The 23,323-nt window shown below is 36.8% G+C and overlaps 1 protein-coding gene across 2 annotated transcripts in view; it reads right to left on the reverse strand.

Annotated features, from left to right (window-relative positions):
• The window catches only part of pappa2 (pappalysin 2), a 240,372-nt gene that overhangs the window by 109,325 nt on the left and 107,724 nt on the right, over positions 1 to 23,323 (reverse strand). For both annotated transcript variants that reach the window (XM_039735653.1, XM_039735652.1), the window contains exons 8-9: positions 11,203 to 11,503; positions 6,575 to 6,703 (exon numbers count right to left, since the gene is read on the reverse strand). In XM_039735653.1, coding sequence (XP_039591587.1) covers positions 6,575 to 6,703; positions 11,203 to 11,503 — 430 coding nt within the window. The remainder of the gene's footprint in view (positions 1 to 6,574; positions 6,704 to 11,202; positions 11,504 to 23,323) is intronic.

Here is a 23,323-nt window from a genome sequence, read left to right on the forward strand (position 1 = left end):
TTTAAGGTCATGCCATAGCATCTCAATTGCATTCAGGTCAGGACTTTGACTAGGCCACTCCAAAGTCTTCATTTTGTTTTCTTCAGCCATTCAGAGGTGGATTTGCTGGTGTGTTTTGGGTCATTGTCCTGTTGCAGCATTCAAGATCGCTTCAGCTTGAGTTGACGAACAGATGGCGGACATTCTCCTTCAGGATTTTTGGTAGACAGTAGAATTCATGGTTCCATCTATCACAGCAAGCCTTCCAGGTCCTGAAGCAGCAAAACAACCCCAGACCATCACACTACCACCACCATATTTTACTGTTGGTATGATGTTCTTTTCTGAAATGCTGTGTTCCTTTTACGCCAGATGTAACGGGACATTTGCCTTCCAAAAGTTCAACTTTTGTCTCATCAGTCCACAAGGTATTTTCCCAAAAGTCTTGGCAATCATTGGGATGTTTCTTAGCAAAATTGAGACGAGCCCTAATGTTCTTTTTGCTTAACAGTGGTTTGCGTCTTGAAATCTGCCATGCAGGCCGTTTTGCCCAGTCTCTTTCTTATGGTGGAGTCGTGAACACTGACCTTAATTGAGGCAAGTGAGGCCTGCAGTTCTTTAGACGTTGTCCTGGGGTCTTTTGTGACCTCTCGGATGAGTCGTCTCTGCGCTCTTGGGGTAATTTTGGTCGGCCGGCAACTCCTGGGAAGGTTCACCACTGTTCCATGTTTTTGCCATTTGTGGATAATGGCTCTCACTGTGGTTCGCTGGAGTCCCAAAGCTTTAGAAATGGCTTTATAACCTTTACCAGACTGATAGATCTCAATTACTTCTGTTCTCATTTGTTCCTGAATTTCTTTGGATCTTGGCATGATGTCTAGCTTTTGAGGTGCTTTTGGTCTACTTCTCTGTGTCAGGCAGCTCCTATTTAAGTGATTTCTTGATTGAAACAGGTGTGGCAGTAATCAGGCCTGGGGTGGCTACGGAAATTGAACTCAGGTGTGATACACCACAGTTAGGTGATTTTTGAACAAGGGGCAATTACTTTTTCACACAGGGCCATGTAGGTTTGGATTTTTTCTCCCTAAATAATAAAAACCATCATTTAAAAACTGCATTTTGTGTTTACTTGTGTTATATTTGACTAATGGTTAAATGTGTTTGATGATCAGAAACATTTTGTGTGACAAACATGCAAAAGAATAAGAAATCAGGAAGGGGCAAATAGTTTTTCACACCACTGTATATATATATATATATATATATATATATATATATATATATATATATATATATATAGGTGCAGATTTAAGAAAGCTCTCAATAAGTTCTTTAACTGTAGCATCCTCCCACTGACCTTATGTCTCTGTTGAAGATTTACTCAGCTTGTAGCTCCCTCCCACACTGAGACAGCATTTAACCCACTCCATTTAACCAGCAGCCAGTCTGGCTGGTAATTGTGTGGGACTACTGACACAACATTAAGCATTCCTATCAGCCTCCCTGCATGTACACTACCGATTATATCCTGCAAAACCTTATTGCATGTCTAAAATTGTTAAATAAGGGAATTCTCCTTTAAAATTGCCTTTCTGTTTTTCTAGTTTTCACATGTAAGGCATAATGATTTATAAAGAAACAGAGAAACTCCAGCCAAAATATCACTAGACTTTTTCTGGCTTCTCAGATAAAGCCTAACAATATTTTATGGCCGAGTTTTACTCTAGATGTGCACAATCCCAAGTATTTGCAGAAGGTTATGAAAACTTACTAAATATGTATCTGGTTATATATTGCAAGAACCAAAGCACCAAACAAGGACTTTGTGTGTGATTAGTGAATGTGTTACTGTGCTGGATTAATAGGATCTAAAAAATAAAGCAATAAAATGAATGGATGAATAAAAGATATTAGTGATCAGAAGATTTTATTAATCAGAACGCTTTTAATTCTAATGATTTGCTGAAACTGAATAAAACAAGGACATTTTTAACTATCCTCTTAAAATTCACCCATAACATTAATTGTTGACCAGCTGAAACTAAGCATATGTATTAATCATGTCTGTTATCCATCACTGCTGGTAATACATCTGCATAAGACAATGAATCTTGCAAGTGATGTGGGCTCTGTCAGTTTTTGTGTTATTTAACTTTGGTCGAACTCAGGCTAATCATCTCTGCAGGGAAACCATGGTGTGAACTGCCTACTAACTCAAATGTGAAACTGGTGCAAAAAGATCACTACAAACATCACAGTGTGACATGTTCATTGTGCAATGCACAGCTTGTAGCTATAAAGGTGCCTGTAGACCACAACTGATATCTAAGAGTGGTGAGCAGTGTCAGTACAAGATGTGACCATGTACTGGCAATTGATCAAGAGTACAATTATAGAACACAAAGTATGGTGTTGTTAATTTGTGTATTTGGCTGTTTTCTGAAATGTAATCTATTAGATAAATATTTCTTTCTTTCTTTCTTTCTTTTATCAACAATTCAATCCATAGACTGTTGGCTCACACAGGGTCGGTTTACAGTTTGCTCTCAGTATTGCATGAATAGGGTCTACAACCCCGATATGCATTAAGTCAGTTTGAAAATGTTATGAGGTGTTATATTGGAATCCTATAGGTAATATTTTTCTAAAGAAACTTTCCAAACCTGACTTTTTAAAGAGGTTAGTTATTACAGCAGTTCAGACAGTGTTATATGGTAACTTTATTCACTGTAGCCAGCTCAATTTATTATGAGAAGGAAATCACCTTCCTTAGCAGACATCTAAAATATTGCAAGATCAACGAGTCTTGAGTCTGACCTTATGCAAATTTGAACAATTTTTTTCTTTTTGTATTTTCCCTGCTACATATCTACATTAATAATATGCTAGCATTTTGAACTATGACCTTTAACCTTATTTTTGGTATGTCTGATTTGTTAATATCAGTAGTGAATCAATATCAGGCACATTTTGATGAGTGTACAAAAGTCCATAATAAGCTAAGTGCCTCTTGTTCATTGTTGAATACTCTTACATCACTCTGGAGATGACATCTGCATAGAGTCAGCAGCAGTATGTGCTGACATTCCATTTTCAAATCAGCAGCTTCAGCGCCAACTGCAGAGGAGCATATAAAAAAGGCAAGAGTTTCCACTCCGACTTACATTTCTTTTATATATCTATGTTTTTATTTTTCTTTAACTATTATTATTTACAGTACACTAATATTGTTATTTATTTTAATGAACTGTCCATTTTTATTGTTTAGTTTATATTTATGAGAGTATGTTCTTTCTTGTTCCTTGTGCTTTCTTGGTGGTTCCCCAAGAGGTGACATTCTCTGCTGATGGACTGCTCTCAGACCTTTCGATTGCAGTCCCTTAAGGTACATTGTAGTTGCCTGGTAGTTGGTGAGTTATTTATTTTTTTTTTTTTTGGTGTTGATATTTCCCTGTATCTACTGGCTTTTTGACTATATTGCTTCTGTTTTTAAGATTCTGATTTCTGCATAGAGTTTTGGGAATTGTTTGCTTAGAACTGCCATGTTGACAACTGATTTTGCCTCTTTTCTGCTCTTTTGAGCATTTCGTTTAATTTTCAGATTTTTTTGTGAAATAAATCTCCTTTTACCAGGTTTACTCCCCTTTTACTCAGGCGGGGCTATAGGTGGGGTTGAAGTTTACTTATATTTTTTTATCTTTTGAAACAAAACACATTTTGGCATGGTGTAGGCCAAAGGCAGCCACTAGATTGGGAGCTTAGGCTGCCTTTGGGTGCATGGCAGGCACATGGGAATTCTGGCCTATTTTCCTGACTATTCTCAGAGGCCTCACACCACATTAGCCATTTTGAGTGAGTGAGTCACTACACCTGTCACCGTTACACCAGTTACATGACATCCATTTTAGCATAGCTAAACTGAGCCATCATTCTAAGAATAGTAAGCGACATAAAAGAGTGATGAAATGAGCTAAAAATTGATTGGGTCAGTGTTGACAACCACCATATACTGTTACAATACATATTGTATATATTTGCTATATTTTTATACTGTTCACTAGTAATAAAAAAAAATGGCAGTTTAGTGATGATTCTCTATTCATCCCCTTTTCTTTTGATCTCAGCTATCTATAATGTGATTGCTGAGGAAATCTGCATGGAAATGCAGCAATTCTGGTTCAATATTGTGGTTAGGACTGCCAGCTTATAACTGCAGTGTCCCATATTCAAGATTCAGGTTTGTATTAAGTCCGTAGGTTCACCCCTCTCCAACATCACAACAATGTTAGTAATAGGTTAATTAAGTACTTCTGCACTACTACAAAGTCTTTAAATGTACATTATAATGGATTGGCAGGAACCAACCCTGAAAAGCGTTCCCAGACATATTTTGTAAAGTATACTAATTTATGTTTGCCTGTTTATTATTAATAATCATTTGAAGTGAGGATTCATGGAGCAGAGGAACTCCAATTGCTTCATACTGAGAATCTTTAACTCACTTGTTTGCTTACTCTTCTATTGGCCTTAACTTCAGTAATGCCACTAATGGTACTTTATCACACTCAAATCACTAGTAAATTAAAGTTATTGGTGAACTATTAGAAATGTAAAAATTAGTTACCAGTTTAACTTCTTTCCGCTGTACAGTTTTATAATGGTGACCATGCACAGCACACAGGCAAACATACTCCATATCTATGTACAAGTCAGCTGATAGAAATGTATACGTTTCTAAACTGTCAGCCTGGATGTTGTAAGGAATTAAGTGTTTTTTTGTATTATTATTATTATTATATTTTTTTTAATTATTTGCTGTTTTCTGCTTCTGATGTTATCATCGCCATTTTGTGTTTCTGTTGTCTACAAAATTCTGTTTTTTACTAAGCTGGTTTTGCATGTGTGCATGTACCTACATTTTCTGCCTTTCTCAGTGTATGCAGTTTGTTTCTCAAAGAAAAGGTGTCTTTGTACACAAAGTCAAGCTTCTAGAGCAGTTTTTTTGCTTTTTTCATGTAGTATATTAATTCAGTATACAGTATTCATTTTGAGCTACACCTAATAAGACTGCAGATTCTGTTTATCCCCTTACGTTTCAGTCCCTATAATGAATTTACTGTTTTTCACCCAGAGTATCTTTTTATAAACTCCCTTTTTCAAACTTATTGCTACTCACAAATAAGTAAACTTATCCAATTTTCATATGTACATGCACAATATGAGTGCTTCAGCAATCTGTTTAAAGATTAAATACAAATAATTAAAGGTTTTAAGACCCATCCAACTATCCATTATCCAGCCCACTATACCCTAACTACAGGGTCACGGGGGTCTGCTAGAGCCAATCCCAGCCAACACAGGGTGCAAGGCAGGAAACAAACCCTGGGCAGGGCGCCAGCCCATCGCAGGGCAAGGTTTTAAGATGAGATATAGAATAACTTTGGTCAATCAGAAACAAATAATTTTCGGAATTTTCAGTTTCTCTTTCTAATTTGCTAGTACCCAGAACCATAGGTTTTATCAAACAGCATAAGCACCTAGCCAATCAGATTCTGCACTGTTCAGATTCAGAATTGTTTTACAAAATATGATGAGATTTCTCTCTTAAGGTTCCCTAGTCAATGTGCCTAAAGAATCCTTTCATTTTAGAAATCACTTAATGTAATCTGGAGCAAGGCAGGATCCAACAATGGATAAGACACAAGTCCACGTCAAGGCACAGACATGCACCAAACCATACTCACTCATGCGGCAGACAATAGAGAGGCACTGATCAACCCATACATCTTTACAATTTAAATAGAAAATCTGAGTACCCAAAGAAATATCCACTTGAACACCAGGAGAATGTACACAGTCTACACAGACAATAGCCTGACAGGATTCAAATCCATTCACATATAGTCGTAAGGCAGAAGTGTTAACCACTGTGCCACACTGCAAGATACTCTCAAAATTTAAATCATTCTTTATTGAAATGCATATGGAAACATTGTTAGCTTGCATTCTTTTAGAAAGAAATATCTGGTGTCTGTTTAAAAGACAATTTAATGGAGAACATATGTATTTATGATTGTAATGTTCCTATTTACTTCTACTTAATTTGCACCTGGTATGCAATGATCCTGTAAAAACGAAGGCATAATTTAAAACCCATGTTTTCTGTTGTTGTAAAAAGCAACAATGTTAATAATAACACTGGCATAGAAAACATTCCTTGAAGAAAATCTATGTGTTTATGTTTATGAGTTTCATAAGCAGAATTAGAAAAAGAACAGAAACAGAAGTAGTATTCCAACCACATTGACAAGTTTGTGTTTGGGATGCCTGTTTATTGCAGGGAAACCTCACACAAACACCAACGTTAGCTCACACTAGGCCAATTTAATGTCACCAATCAAATGCAGCGAGTTCCTGGAATTCTGGAGTAGACAGGAGTTTCCAAAGGAAAAAGTCTGCCACACTCTTATTTTACTTCCTCAACGGCCTTATAAGATGTTAAAAATATACAAATCTTTACAATATAAAATAAATGCTGATTATTTGAATGCTTTTGTGATATTTAGTTAAACTGTAAAGCTGTAACTTTTCTTACTGTTGTACTTGTCCATCTCCACAGTATGGAGCACCATGAATGTGTAGGAGGGCTGGTGAAATTTCACTGTGCTCTTCTTCTGATTCCACAATTATTCTATAACTGTACCTTCTTCCCAGGGTAACTTCTCTGAAATGAATACAGATTATTTTAACACACTTTACATTAATAAATACTTAATACTTTACAAATAAAGTTATTTTAACAATAGGGTTTGTAGTGTTAGCAATGATTCATTGTGTTTCAAAAATGTATAAGAAAAAAGACAAGGAATCAACTGAATGTGCCTTGAGAAAGGTGTTATATTGCTTAAAAAGGGTTAAGTTAATTATATGAACAGAATATATCCACATACATACAGTATACTGTATATCTACTTATATTCATGGCATTCGTAGTCTGAATCACAATCTGATTGTTGGTGGTTACCTATCTATGTACCATAGATTGAATGTAATTACCTCGCTCTACATGCTGTCAAATAACAAACCACATGCCGTGGCACAACGTAAAGAGGCTTTGCCTCTGATGCTGACGTCCGAGGTTCGATCCCTGAGAGGGGGTGCAGTGAGTGTGCATGCCTGATGAGCTCAGAATTAGGGCAAAACATGTTGCATACTCTTTGCATTATTTGACAGTAAAACTATGCAATATCTACTTATATACATAAATATATATATAGGCCTAAAGTGTATGCACACATACTGTACATACTGTACATTTAATATATACTGTGCAGAGTGTGAGAGAGAATGAGAGTACTCTGCAAAAGTCTTATGTAAATGTTGTCTTATTTCCAAGCATTCATATAAAAGATTAAAGAGTCATTTTTGTATTTCATTTAAGAAAGTAACGCATTAAGAATCAAGTAACCAAAACTAATCAAATAGCAAATCTATAGTTGAGTGCTTCATTACACACAAAAAAACAAACAAACAACAAAGAGGTGCTAATGATCAATGACATCAAAAGTTGATTGAATCTAACCGATTAACATATAAGACCATTTAACCATCAAATCAGCACTTCTTACACCAAGACAAGAGTGAGCACAGCAACAAGTCTGAGTCAGCAAGGTCTCTTCTAAGTGGAAATTTCACAGTCAACAGAAGTTTCAAGTTGTGCTGTCCATGCTCTTCTGAAGAAGCACAAAGAGACAGGTAATGATGGGGACCAGAAACACAGTCATTGACCAGGGAAACAGAATGTACCAGATAAAAAAATACATCAAGTTGACATCCTTTTAAAATCATCAGAAGTCCGGTACTGCTACAAACTCTGAACTCACAGAAACTACTGGACACCAAGCACACCTCTCTACAATCAGAGAAATGTTGTCTGAAATGGTCTTCATGAATGAGTTACTGCCAAAAAGTCATTCTTCTACACACAAAACATAAGGACCGGTGTACTGAACAATGGCAGCATATTCTCTAGACTGACAAGTCAAAATGTGCAACATTTGGCTCAAACAGGAGGCAGCTTGTCTGTAGAAGAGCTGGAGAGCTCTACATGGAATAGTGTTCCACAGCCAAGAGTGAAGCATGGCAGAGCTTTCCTACAGGTAAGGAACTGCATTTCTGCAAATGGAGTTGTTGATCTGGTTTGAATTAATGGAATCCACAACGATGAGAAGAACAAGCAGATTCTCATCCATCATGCAGTACCACCAGGGAGACAGATGATCAGTCTCAATTTCATTCTACAAAAGGTTAATGACCCTAAACACATGGCCAGAGTTATAAAGAAATATTTTTGGCAAAAAAAGGATAAGAAGATCTACTACAAACTATATGGCCTCAGCAGATATCTGATCTCAGCATCAGTGAGGCTGCCCGGGATTACCTGGAAAGACAGAAGCAAGCAAAACAGCCAAAGTCTGCAGAATAGCTGGGGCAAGTTCCCCAAGATGCTTAGAACAAATCACCAGCCAACTGTCTTTTGAAACTGCACAAAAATGTACCAAAAAGAATGAATGCAATTTTAAAGGCAAACGGTAGTCATAATCATTTGAATTATTTTTTTAATGTGTATTGCTTTTTATACTAAAATTTTTAGCCATATAGAAAATGTGCATTTCTTTATTTTTAAAAGCATCTTTGCATTACAGATTGTTTTATATGTGCCTAAGTCTTTTGCATATGTGCCTAAGACCTTTGCACAGTACTCTTGCTCTTTCTCTCTTGGAATATTTATATTGTATAAATACATACTGTATACACATATACAAATCTCTTTCTTTGTCTCATTCTCTATCTGTCATTTGTTCTTATACTGCATCTATATGGACATTTCAGGCTAAGCCTCATAATTATTTTCTGCATCAATAATCGGGATACATTTGCTAATACACATCAGGACTCCTGCCACTTTAACCCTGAGTCTTCAGTTGCCTTTAAAGGGTGGGCTGTCTCAGACACACTTTTGCTACCCCTTCACTCTAAGGGATAGGACAGTCCCCATTTAGAAGCATTCACTGGAGTCTAGTCCTCCACAGGGTCTGCCATTCCTAGAAGGAGATAATCCCTGACTTCAACATGGTTGCCATGTGGTCTAGCAACTTTCTATTAACTCTCCTTGGCCTTATTCTCTTTTCTCTTGATAGACAGTCAGGCATACCTTGCACCTGATGGATTGCCTCCTTTAGCAACTTGAGGGAACATAATTTGTTTCTTCATAAGCTGTAACTTAGTCTTTCTTGTAGTTATGTACCTGCATATTACCCTTTCATTATATGTCAACCTCCATTCGTTTGTATCGAACCACAGAACCACCTTTGGCTGACTGATGCTACATCTCTGCCACCACTGTTATTCATAAAAAATCAAGCAGAGTTTTCACTGTAGATGGTGCCCACTATAATGCCATACTCAAAGGCAGTTCTATCTAAGAATTCCACACATAATACAATTTGCTGGTCCATGAGAGCTTATTTTAAGCAATACCGTCTGCACAAATGATTCTTTTACATATTGAACTGTAAATCATTGGCAAAACAAAGCAGTGCCAGTAAAGTCAATGTTGAAGATCAGATTAAGTTGGAAGGATAAAATGACAAGCACCTTTAAAAGCCATTAGTGCAACCAAAAGAATGGATCCCAGCAAACTGCACAGATTAAATAAAGTACAGGGTGGCCCAGATCTAATTATGCAGATCCAGATCGTCTGGATGACTTTGATTTATACGAGGACGATTCCAGTTTGGCGCAAAGACAATTCTTCATGTCATCAGTTTGCACAATTTTGAATGGTCTGGGATTTTTCGGGTGATTTTCTATGTAATAAACTTAATAAGTTATAGCGTAATGAAAATTGCATAATTAGATCTGGACCACCCTATAAAGTCCACAATTCTAGGTCTTCTTTGATAGGTGAGCTGTCTTTCCAGAATGGTTTAAGACTTGGAATGCATTATAATATTATACAATTATATCCTTATATTACATATTAAAGAACTTTGCAGTAAATATATTAATTTTATAAGATGAAAATAATTACTTATTGCTCAGCCTGTGTTTATTGCACTGACTAGCCTAGAAACACATTGTCTTCTTTTGAATTGTCAAAATGAAACCAGTGATTGTGTTTATTTTTAAATACAATCTAAGTTAGATTGAAGACTAACTTTGATTGTCTAAATACTTAAACAATTGAATCCAAAAACGAAAGCTGTTTGAAAGCTGTCAAAAACTAACATGAATGCCTCCAGACACGTAAAGTAATACTCCACCCAAAAATGACATTCTTTTTATTTTATTTACCCCATGTAGCGTAGTGGTGGCTGAGAAAAATGTTTAATCTCTTGCTATCATGTGCAGGACCCAATAGTGACCAACATTTGACAACACCAATAGAGGTGAAAAAAATTTGAAAGTGTACCTTTAACTATGTTGTTAAATTTATTTCTGCCATGATACAGAATTTCAATAAATATTTATTATACAAACAGTGTCTTTTCTGTCTTTTTAGATTTTAAATTCTTGAGCCAGAGTTTCACAGCTCTTCATAAAGTCAAGCACACAAATTATAGTTGTTAGTTTGCTAAAAAACAAGATTATTAAGTAGTAATAGTAAGCATTATTTAAAGAAAAATGGATATTTAAAATTGCATTTACACTATAAATTGTACTCTTGTTATATTATAGTAGTAAAAGTTGTAAAATAAAGGTTGCAGGTTACAAAATAAATGTTCACTGCACTTGTTGTGTATATTTAAGACTAATTTTTAAAGACCTGGCACACACTTAAAGAGATAAACAGCAGCGTTTACTGCCAATATTGTGGTTTAAATTATATTATTTCTCAAAGCCTGTCTTCATTACACTGTATTTCAGATGACATTTTTTACATCATGACTTTTCTATTAAAAGTGAGCAGCACTTTATTAACTTTTGAAGCTTTCATAAATTATATTAATAGATACAAATAACTCAGTTATACAAATCATGTAAAAAGAGGTAATAACACCAGCATATGCAGGAGAAGTAGTTTAGGAATAGTTTTATGTGTTGATGCCCCATATAGGATACTAAACAACACACTTTGATTGTAATTCACAATAACAAGTCCCACAAATGCCATGCATTCATATTCCACCCATTACATCTCAAGAAAATGAAGACTCTTACTTATCTGTAAACTTGCGTTCTTGCTGAACTACAGGGCCTTTGAGAAAGGGAGGGTCTCTCAGCACCCGATACTGAAGTGGGCGGCAGCCAGAGCACATTGGGTCATTTTCTCTAGAAGTAAGGAGGGCTGCATCAATCTCCATTTTTTCATCAAAAGTGAAGATCTTCACACCTTTTACTTTCTTGTTTGTGTTCAGACGAATGGTAAGTGGCACATCGCAGAATGTGTGGAAAGGACCCATCTGGAAAGAATCTCCGTGCTCTGTGAGGACCTCAATGTTTGAGATAGCATTGGAAGACTCTGAGGGAAGATTACCTTCATTAGTATCTTAAAATGTTGGTATAACTGAAAAGGGGAAAAACAATGTAATCACAGGTGCTGCCGATAGAGGATTCAATTATCTATACAAATGTTTTTGGATATGAAAGTTCCAAGATTCTTGATTGATGTTAAAACATGTTACATTTCACACTTTCATTTAAAATTTCAGTGGCTTGGTCGCAGAGTAAAAATGTCATCAAGTTACACAGTTGAAAGTGATTCACTTTATTGTAATTGATTCTTTAAACAGCATGGTTTCTTATAATTTCACATTTGTTAGATATTGCTACAGATACAGTTGCATTTATTAACCTCCATCCATCCTTTCAACACACCTTATCTACTATAGGGGCAGATCAATTACTGTTTCTTCTAACAATATACCACTGCTCCTTACAATGTACCCCTTATTTTTATTAAAATAAATTGTAAAAGCAAAATAAAGTTTTGTCTTTAAAAAGCCACCTTTAACATGATCCATCTTAACTTTACCAGTGGCACTTTCTTGGCTTCATGAGGATCTCGCCCTGGAGTGTTTTTGTACTGGAATTCAAATAGTATACGTGACTGGAAAAAACAAGCACGCTAAAAAATCTCAGGAGATGAGTGAAAAAAGGAGATCATAAACAGGCAATCAATCAGAACAGTAAACAATCTCTACAGAGATTTCTAAATGAAGTTTATCCAAAACTCAAATTCATAACCTTGTGCCTACTTTATACATACAAGACAATAATTAAAGACGTCGGCCAATGCTTGTTACATGACCCGGCAAGGGCAAACAATATGCCAATGCCCATTCACAAAACAATACAAAACAGTGTTAGAAACTAAATAAATGATTAGCAAAACATAGTGACCAGAATGAGACAAACCCTAAGGATATTAAACATCCTGGCTATGAGGAGATTTAAAATTTAATTGAAGGATCACTTTCAGTCATGCCTTAAACACATCCAAAATCAGGGCATGTTCCCCATTCATTACATTGTAAGGCTCTCTTGTAACCCCTTCTACTATTGCCGTAACATAAGCGTTTAACGTGTGAATGTCTCATTTTGTAACTACAAAGTGTTTCAACATCCTCTCTACCTCTATCAGATGAAAGCCAGACTTCCTTGCCAAAGCAGATCTACTACTAACAAATGTATGAACACTCCATGATAATTCTGAACCAAATTATTGGATTGTCAACTTGTTAGTATCCTGAGGTAGAATTGCATGCTCCTTTCCAAGCTGCTACCTTCTTTTCGTGTATGCGTCCCTGCCTCCTACTCATTAGGGGCACATATTACATAAAAGCTATATACTGACTACTGTAATTCTGCACTGACAGATTGTCTTCTTCATCTCCGATAATGGGGCCCTTGAAAATCCTTTCCTTGTCCTGTGCTATCTTCCCTGTTGTTCACTTGTCCCCCAATCAGCCTATTGCATAGCTGAATGCTTTTCTTTACTGATTACATAACCAAATGCCTTCTCTGATGCCAGTTTTATTTGAGAACTGTTTTTAAAACATCATGAGATCCACAAATACTTTGGCCTTCTTAAAAAAATAATTTGCAGAAGCATGGCAAGGTGTCATTTTTGTCTAGTGAACATATTTGTGTTTTAGTACTAATATGGTACTCAATCATCATGGAAATCATGAGAAAAACGCTTGTGATTTTAATCTGAAAGATATATTAAGGGTGAATATCTTCTGGGGTGATCTTAAACATTAACATGTGATTCCAGGCTTAACTCATATGAAAGTCTGAATGGGAATATTAATTTCTAAGCAAGCTTGACTGATGGACAAAATGAAATAAAGAAATAAGTATTTTACATGGGCCACAACTTCATTTACCAACACACACCACATCAAGGTTGCTTCGATCCTCCACTTTAAAATGATGGAAAGCAAAAAATGAACGACATTTAGTATTTACCTCAAAAGTCTGTCCAGTGATTTTTGTAAATATGTTTTCAGTGCTGTACTATATGTTTATTTCCTTTCATTTGTTTTCTTTAAATTTTATAGTTTTTTTTACAATGAATTAGTTAAAGATCAATTAGAGATACAATGCATTTAGTTCCAATACTGAGACATCTTAGGGGTTAGTAGAGGTTGAGCATGCATAGTTAATTAAGAAAGGCTGGATGCATGCGCTGATTTTATAGCACGTAGCTGCACCAACCACACGATGAACCACCCGGATTGGGACCTGAGTGAAGCTGTGCAAAGGGTGACACCTCAGCACCACACTAGAAAAGTGTGAGGTTTCTTTATGATCCAGCCACTAAACCCCAAATTTTCCCTGGAAGTCGGAGGACCGGCTTGCAGGGCAAAGTTAATGAAGAACAGTATTAACAAATGCTCTGTTGCTCTTGGAGTGTATTTCATTTTTTTTTTCTAATACTGTTTTTGTAGTAACTCTTTTGACAATAATTTGTTTTAGAAAATCTGCTTTTTGTGAATGATGTTGGAATTCTTGTTTGTTACTTAAATTGCATAATGCATACAACTATTAAATGAACACTCTATGCATAATATATGGGAAGTGAATATACAATTCAAAGCAACGATTTGCATACATTGTCAAGTCACACTGTTTGCAAAATGTAATGCTCTAATGACACTGTTTTGTTGCTAGAAGCTGCACAGTCTTCCTTGAATTCATTGTTTCTAAAATCTTCATCTTACAGAGTTGAATCCAAGTCATAAACAATATGCACCTTCATCTTTAACAGATTATTTTGTTTTATGAGAGCAACAGATGATATTTGATGTGGTGCTCTAAGAAGAACAGATGCAAGTGTGTAAATCTCTGTTTATCGTATAGTCTTTGCTACGATCTAGCAGATAGAATTAAACAATACACTCTAGATGACATAAGTGAACCTTTACACCTTCTACTTCAAGATGTCAACTTTTGTTAACAATTGAAATGAAACCGTTAAATACAATACTACAGTCTTCTCACTGTGTTATTGTAGGTTGCTTAGGACCATATTGCTAGGAAAAAGGTGTTTAATGCCATAATAGATTGTTCCTTATGCAGTGGCATTACTCCAAATAGGAGATTTGGGAAAATTGTACAACCAGAACTGAATGAAAAGTAAACAAGGTTGTAGTATTATGTCAGTCACAAAAAGAAAAAAACCAGAAAGATCCACTGCTTTGATGTCCAAAGCCCATCTTTTTCCCAGTCTGACTTCCCCAGGTTTGTCAAATGGCACTGTATATTGAAGATCTACTGTTCTGATGTTATGAGAAGCTTAACAGGAGATATGTGATTCCCTAAGAAAAATTACAAATTACTGCTTGAAAGCAAAGAACAAAAATCTAAAACCAAAACTAAATTTTTCTGAGCAGTTGAAATGTTTTTTTCTAAATTGAAAGGCTTAACCATAATCACTGTCAGAAGAGAACTGCAAAGAGTCATTCACCAGAATTCTACAATATAACTAAAACCAAAACACCAAGACAATGTCAAAACAAAAGAGCAAGAGTTAAAACCAGAATATCGGAAGCTTTCTAAGATTTCCTAAGAGTATTTCTTTACTGACTGAAACTGTATCTTGGTTGAAGTAGCTTGCATCACTGCATTTTCAATAATTCAAATTCTTTTTCTGTTGTGGTAGTCCTTGATGAATGATAAACTTATATTGACAAAAATGACAGCCTTATGTGGAACAAGGGAGTTATAAATTATTAAACTATACAGGGCACATGCTTATACTCCACTTACAGGCATACCAGCAGGAGACGCAAGGCAGACAGTTGTCTCAGGCCCCATATGGATGGGACTTCTGAGGATGTCCATTTACATAGGTTCTCTCTGCAACAACAAATCTGCAGGAACCCCTCTTGAAGTGTAGCATTGACACACTGCAGTGACAAATTTAGAAACCACCCCCATGGATGGGCCACAATCTCCATTGTGAGAGTTACTTTTTGGGTAACATTAAATATAATCAGCCCCTTTTTCATAAATCATGAAGAGGATTTACTTTTGTCTGGAAGAAACAGGACAGTGGTATCTAGAAGAAAATCTTTTATATTAATTCAATAAAGTATGGTCAATGGACATACTTAATTAAAGGAAGTAAGAATTGAACTGTGGAATCAGACTGTTGGAACAGAAACAGAAGAACAGGAGCATCACTCGCACACCCTGAACAAGCAGACAGAGAAGTGCTTTACGGTGTACTCACACCAGCAATTTGTTCCATGCCTGAGAAAGTTTGTCTACATGTAACTCCCTAATGTCTAGTTCAGTTGACTAGTGTGATCGCTCCGTGTTGGGCCAACTGCACCGTGCCCTGGCCCGCTTGGAAGAGGTGGGCCCAAACCTGGTTCGGTAGGATTCAGTAACAGTGTGATCTCTAAACCTGCCTGAGCACAGAACACAGTTAATGATTAACAAAGTTGGCTGCAAAGGGATCTCTCTGGTCTACTGCAGAAGTGCAGTGTTTTCTTGAAATTTGGGCTGATGAGAGTATGCAGGAGCAACTGGGTACAACACACAAAAACTGAATTGTAATTTGCAAGAAAAGCTGCAAATTCCTCCCTTAACATCATTTGTCGCCTTAAAAATCTATGTGAACGTGCAGCACCATTAAACGCTGCACTGTACAATAAATCTGTAAGAGGGTAGAGTGTTACCCTGCCCTACACGTCTCCAAAAAAAACACAAAATAAGGAAAATTATTTTCAAATACATGCTGTCATTCCGTGTTAGATCTTGTTTTGGCTTTACACAAAGTCGCATGTTCATGACGAAAAGTGTGCCCAGGCCCAGAATGTTAAAGTGCAGTGTGAGTGCAGGCCACCGGGGGAGTAGGGAGGGGTGTCAATTGTGCTTGGACACAGTACAAAACAAACATGCCTAGTGTGAGCACATCCTTACAGAGTTAGAGGAGAATAGCTGGATCAAAATAGTAATCAAAGCAAAACAAAAAATACAGTTGGGATAAATGGCAACACCTGACTAGGAGAAGAGACCAAGAGCCTGAAGCTGATCATGCTTTGAGAGTCTTGCAGCTAAACTCTGAAGGCACACAAGCAACTGAAAACACCTAGGCAATGATAAATTTGGAATTAAACGCTGGTTCAATTTGTTCTCTGCCTGTTGGTGACACGTTTATCTGTTGTATGTCCATGACTCCTGCTGCATGTACAGCTTAGGTTTTCATCCATCAGTAGAGAAACACTGCCTGTCAAAAATATAAAGTTAATTTCAAGTTGGTTGGGAAAATTAGTGCACTCTTTTAGGACAATGTTAGGAACCTAATAACGTTCAGGCAAATTGAAAATTGGATTACCAATACAATGAGCAGCTACTAGACTGCTATGGAAATTTAAGTATTGCACTATGGCTCCTCCTGACTCTTCCTATCACTTGTGAAAGAAGTTTTTCCTTTTTAAAGCTGATTAAATCTTACCTCAGATCTATGTGATACATGGTATGTGCTGTTGGGCTGACTTTAAATAAATAATTGCACCCCAAGAGGTTGGGGCTCTGATCGGGCACAACTATGCCCTTTGCTCCAAGGATGGTTAGGGTGTTCGGTTGATTGCGCACACATAGGTGAATGTGAGCGTCTGTCAGGTGCATCATTATTGCCTTAAAAGGAGCAATGCATCACACCTGCGCTCATGTAGACACAACATGATATCAGAAGCTTGCACAGCAGAAAGGAAAAGGATGGACAGGCAAAAAACAGAGAAAGACAGAGGTATAAAAATGGAGAGAGAGAGAGAGAGAGAGAGAGAGAGAGAGAGAGACGCAGCAGGATTGGGAGATGGCAGGGCGTGGAGGACAGGAGGCAGGCAGCCAGGTGGAGACTCCTTAGGAGGACCATAAGGCCAGTGGTCGGGGGCTGAACAGACCACTCAGCTGATTATTTTGTAGGGGAGTTGGAGTGGCCAGGTGATCAAATACTCGTGTAAGGTTCAGGAGTGGGAGCAGGAGGAGCGGCGGTGCCCTCCTGGGAGCTTTGGACAGCAGCAACCTGGGCCTGTGAAAAAGGTAGGCTGTGCCAGTTGGTTGGGAGTCTCCTCTGCTGCAAGATCCGTGCGGGAAAAGTAGAGGAGAAGTCAGTTTTAGAAAAGATGCACCTGGGAATGAGTTTTTAAGAATTGCCTCCTGCTGCAGGATTTTTAATCTTGTTTATATGGATTTATTTATGGAATTTTAACCTCTACAGATGTCACTGTTTTATGGATTATTCATTTATTGACATTGGAGCAAATCACTATTTATTTAGACACTGTTTGATTTGGACTGATTTTAAATAAACTCTTTTTTCACCTACCCCTTGCTACATGTGTGTCCTCATTTGCTCAGCTCATCTTGTTTATGTCTATCGACGGTGGTAGGCTCAAAGTCTCCCAAATAGAATTGGGAGCATGGAGCCAATCCACAACATCACAATCTACCATGTGCCAGGAGAGCCTTTCAGCCCAAATTGTGATTTTGACAGAGCGTGATGTTTAAAATTGTTTTTTATTTTTATAACCATGTGCACTTTTATTTTCTTTTTTGCTTATTTATATTTTTAAAATGTACTTTATGCTTTTATTATTGTTTTCCTATTCTCAATACACAGGTATTTATTGTATTCTTTTGTATACTGTATATAATCTGTTTTTCCAGAAAATCCATAGAATCGCCTTTATTCCATTTTCCATCAAACACTTGGTGCATAAGCATTTCAACTCTGCTTGAAGTTATACTTGGGCTAAAACTTAATATTTTAAAAAAATTTTTTAAATTATTTCTGCCCAAGAAAGTATAGATTACCAACTTTATATTATATAATAATACTTGTAGATTTTATTTTGCAATCATAATTTAAATGTACTACAAATTTCCTGCTGACATGTAAATAGCAGGAAAAACAATACCTTTGCTAAGAGGCTGGGCTAACCACTAGTAAAAGAATTAACATTTTATAAACTCCACATGTTTAAGTAACAGCTGCTAAATCATATGCAGCTGAGCAGCATACATTTCTTTTGACTAACTGGATTCATAGTGACTATCATCATGCTTTCCACAGTCAAGAAACAATCAGGTTTCAGCAGCCTATGATGCAAGTCATAAAACATTGCAAACATGTTATCTCCATTACAATGTGAATGGCATGAATTTGTTTGCATAGAGAAATTTTGACACAGCAGGTGTAAAGGTTTGAGGTAAAACAGTGGTAGGTATCATCCATCCATCCATTATCCAACCAGCAATATCCTAACTACAGGGCCACGGGGGCTTCTGGAGCCAATCCCAGCCAACACAGGGTGCAAGGCAGGAAACAATCCCCGGGCTGGGCACCAGCCCACCGCAGGGTAGGTATCATACACCTTTGAAAATGGCAAAAAGGAAGAATAACAAAGCTTCACAAAAACTTATACATACACATATTCAAGCATACATCGATCTCTGACATGACAGCAGAGGAACTGCTGCCAAGGAAAGGCTACATGGTCCCAAATTGATACATTATATGCTATCTTGTTCTTATTCACACTGCTAATTAAATGTCTTGCTTCAACACATGCAACAGAAACTTCCAATGGTGAACACATTAAGATATGAAACAAGACTGCTACAAATATGGATAGCCTAATAGGTTTCCTTTTTATGTCATACTTCAGGCATTAATAGTCCTCCATTTTGGTCAAGGTTTGACACAAAATATCAACAAGGGCTATCATTGTGCCACTTTTATGGAGAGAAAATTAAAAAAAACACACTGAGCTGATCCTCAAGTCAGGAAGCTAAAAGGTCTACCTGTTCTGCCTTTTGCATAGTCACAGCTGACACAGAAACAGGACTTTCAACTGACCTGCCTATATCCACAATTCCATCTTTTAAAATTTCAGTTTTTCTCCCACATTCCCATATTTATGTATGTACAGTATATATATTTAAATAGTGAGATGATTGAGACCGTTTGAGACCCTCCCCATCTGTAGTGTATACCAAAACGCGGTTGATACATCTGTCAAAGTTTGATTGTCCGTCACCAAGGTGACCACAGGTTCATGGCACCACCAAGTTGCATAATGCGTCTTTCGCCCGATGGTTGATGCGGGGAACATTCTAACCCGGCCACTGACTCAGCCCCGGTACTACTTGTTTGCTGTGTCTATACATATTGAAGTGGAAGCTCATGTTTGAATAAATCCCCTGACTATTCCTGTTTTGATTGGATTAAAGTTGGTTTTCTTGAACCATTGGACTCAGTGTCTACTCTCGGGTGAAAGACAGTGACTTATGCATCACTATACAAACACACACACGCACACACACAAACACACACCCACACACGTTAGGTTAGATTGTGATTCTAAATTAAACCGGGCTGGTATTGTGTTCAGGGCTAGTTCCTGCCTTACATCCAAACCTGTAAATTTGAATTCAATTAATCAGGTTTAAGGTTATTTTGAAGCATCCATAGTTAAAAAACACTGAAAAGTACACAACACCCACATAACATATGCTTTTTTAAATGCGTAGTAAATAGTTCCTAACCAAAATGCCACTGCTAAAGAGTTATAGTCCATAATGCTTTGACTTTTGAAACTAAATGTCTGCAGTATTTCTGGACTCATTACTGTGATGCCTGGGTTGCCCTAGCATCACCTTCTTGAACCCAGACATTGATAGTCATGACCAGGATGGCTAGAGCAATTAAAACATTTAAACAACAAGAATGGTGCAAAAGTGAATTGTGCTGATTTATTTAAACAGTGTCCATTGACAAAAGTGTGGTACAATCAATTCAAAATTCATTCAATAAATTACTGAATTGAATTCCATCTTCTCATTGAACTTTTTCTTCTCTTCCTATATTCAAGGCACCAAAATACTATATAATATTTAATTATTCCAGGTACCTGAACTAACTTCCTAACCTGATCAACATCTTAATGAAAATGACATGTGTGTCCCTTTTTCCATGTATTTCTTACGTGCACTTCTAATTTCTCCCACATCACAAAAACACAACTCAAACTCCATCATGAAATTTGCTAATGACAGCATCATCATAGCCCTGATTACCAACAATTTTGAGTAGGCTTATAGACAAGACCTTCTGACATAGTCATGCAAGGACAACAGGCATTACCATTTATGTCAACAAAATCAAAGAACTGTTCATAGACTTCAGGAAGAAGGACACAAAACATACTCATATGTACATAGAAGGGGATGCTGTGGAGAAGGTCAGCAACTTAAAATTTCATGAAGCAACCATTACTGATGACCTTAAGTGAGCATAAAACACCTTAGTTACCTTAAAGATGGTTCATCAATTTAATTAATTAGAGTAAGTAATTATGGCTGACCATAACAAGGGGATGCGGTATAATTACAAAACACTTTTGGCAGAATTAAGGTAAAACACTAATGCCCTAATTTCTGCATACATAAACAGACTCTGTGAAGAGTTAAAGAATGAAATGGCCAGCCATGATGTGGGCGAAAAACTTAAAGGAAGCTATAAGCCTGCCTTTAAAATTCGACACTAGACTATCCTAAAGAAAAAGAAAAACCAAGCTACAGAGTATGCGTGTCTACAACCCCAGAGTGAGACATGGCAAAAGTTCTGAAACATCTAGAGAACAAAAGAAGAGGATATAAGAGGGCCTGATAAACTCACTGTACTGTGTTTCAGAGTTTTTCACCAATGACTGAAGAATAATGTCAAAATATGTAACTTGGTAGATCCTGCTGCAGTTAATTTTATTCAGCATTGCCATAGCAATACCATCTTGGCACCCATCCTACAAACACAAATTTAACAGTAGATGGGGGTCCAATTGGCTCCAGATTTATTGAACATCTTCTCAAACCACTGCAAATAACTTCAGTATGAGGGTACTGAAGTACATTTCATATTATTTAGTAATCACAAGAATGTAATATATTTAAAGAATTCTAAATGCATTAATGTTAAAGCAAGAATGGTCGATGCAATCTTTAGTCAATTTAATTTTGTAGTTTCTTATTGGGAATGTGATAAGAATGTCAAAGACAGCACTCTATCTTGTTTTTTTTTATTCTAATGACACTGTGCATGAGCTTCAGTTTACAGTTTCTGCAGAAAAAAAAATTACCAGCAGCAGTAGAACCTGCTGGTCCGACTGACATAAAAGCACTTGAAAAGATCCCCCTCCTGAGAAGGTGATGATGGGTTTATATTTTCTGCCTGACTTGGTATCTCAAAAATTTTAAAATTAACTTTCTCAAAATCTGGAAGTTCTAAGTACTAAAAAATTAATTTCCTAAAACTTTTGATGGCCTTCTCTTAGACAGTACATGGAAGATTACATTAAGATAAAGTGTATTAAGAAGAAGACTTTAAATACCCATTTTCATTCGATTTCTTCAACCTATGTGGCCTCCAGAGAGACCAGGGGAGCACATCTTTGTTGATTTTGCAACTGATCTTCCTCCCTCACAAAGTTATGTTATTACTGCAGTTGATAGATTTTCTAAGGCTGCCCATTTTGTGCCTTTGAAGAAGATTCCATCTGCACAAGAGCTGGCCAAAATCTTAATCTTAATCAGAAATTTTTAATTTACATGGATTTTCAAAATACATTGTATCAGTCTGACATCCCCAGTTTGTTTCCCTTTTCTGGCAAAGATTTTGTTTGAAACTAGGAATACAAATAAATTTCACTTCTGGTTATCATCCAGAGGGTAATGGACATACAGAAAGGATTAATCAAGAGTTGGAATACTGCTTAAGATGTAATATAGATGATTTCCAGTCAGAGTGGAAAGCAATTCTTACTTTAGCCGAGTTTTCCTTTCAAGTGCATTTATGGTTAAAACATCCCACCCACTGTCTGATTGTTCCATCTATGGCTGCAGTCCCCAGTGCCTCGTATTTTTTCATTAATTTTAAAAATGTCTAGACTGGAGTTTACGAGAACCTGTTGAAAGCTGGAGTTTTGAAACAAAACAAGTTACCCTAAATTTCTGGTTGGCCAGAAGGACTAGCTGAGGGTTCCATCGCAGACACTGTCTCGAAGGTATTTTGACCGTATTAAAATAATCAAGCAGACTACACAAGTTACGCATTAGGTGGCCTTGCCAGCTCAATGTTAAAATTCTTCCTTAATTTATATATTTTGCTTGAAGTCTGTTTATTCCAGTTGCCATTGTTTGCCAACTGCAGCACCACCTTCAGGTATTATTGTTTGGGAACCAAAATACGAAATCCACCTACTGGATTCTCACATGCAATAGTCGGCTAGTTTGTTAGCCAACTATCCCTGCTGGAGACAACTAAAGTTCTGTCTAGTTCGCTGGAGAGGTTATGAGCAAGAAGGCCATTCTTGGATTCCAGCTAAAGATGTGCACCAAAACTTCTGCAACCACTTCTATTTAAGACATCCATTTTAACAAATGTCCCCATGCCTTATAAGGAGGGTTGCAACTGATTTCAGTTTTTTCTGTATTTATTTTTTAAATATTTGTAATCTTTATTTGGTGATGACAAGATTGTATCATAGCATTATATTAGCTCCGTCCCTTGCTTTTGTTTTTTGTTTCTTTTTAATTGTATTTTTTCTTTCATTTGATTTTCCTTTACTTTGTACTTTCTGTGTTTATTCCTTTCATCTGTATAATTATTTTAGCTTTGGCTTCTGTCAATAATGTAATTAAATGTTCAATTGATTTTACATTGGCGGAACAAGACTCTTAATTAAACTCTTGAGCCATAGTTGCTTTGATTGGGCCTCCCAACAAACACACATGGTGCCTATACAGTACATCAGACGTCAGTTAG

Source organism: Polypterus senegalus, chromosome 14, assembly GCF_016835505.1.
Source record: "Polypterus senegalus isolate Bchr_013 chromosome 14, ASM1683550v1, whole genome shotgun sequence".
In the NCBI taxonomy this organism is placed as follows: Eukaryota; Metazoa; Chordata; class Cladistia; order Polypteriformes; family Polypteridae; genus Polypterus; species Polypterus senegalus.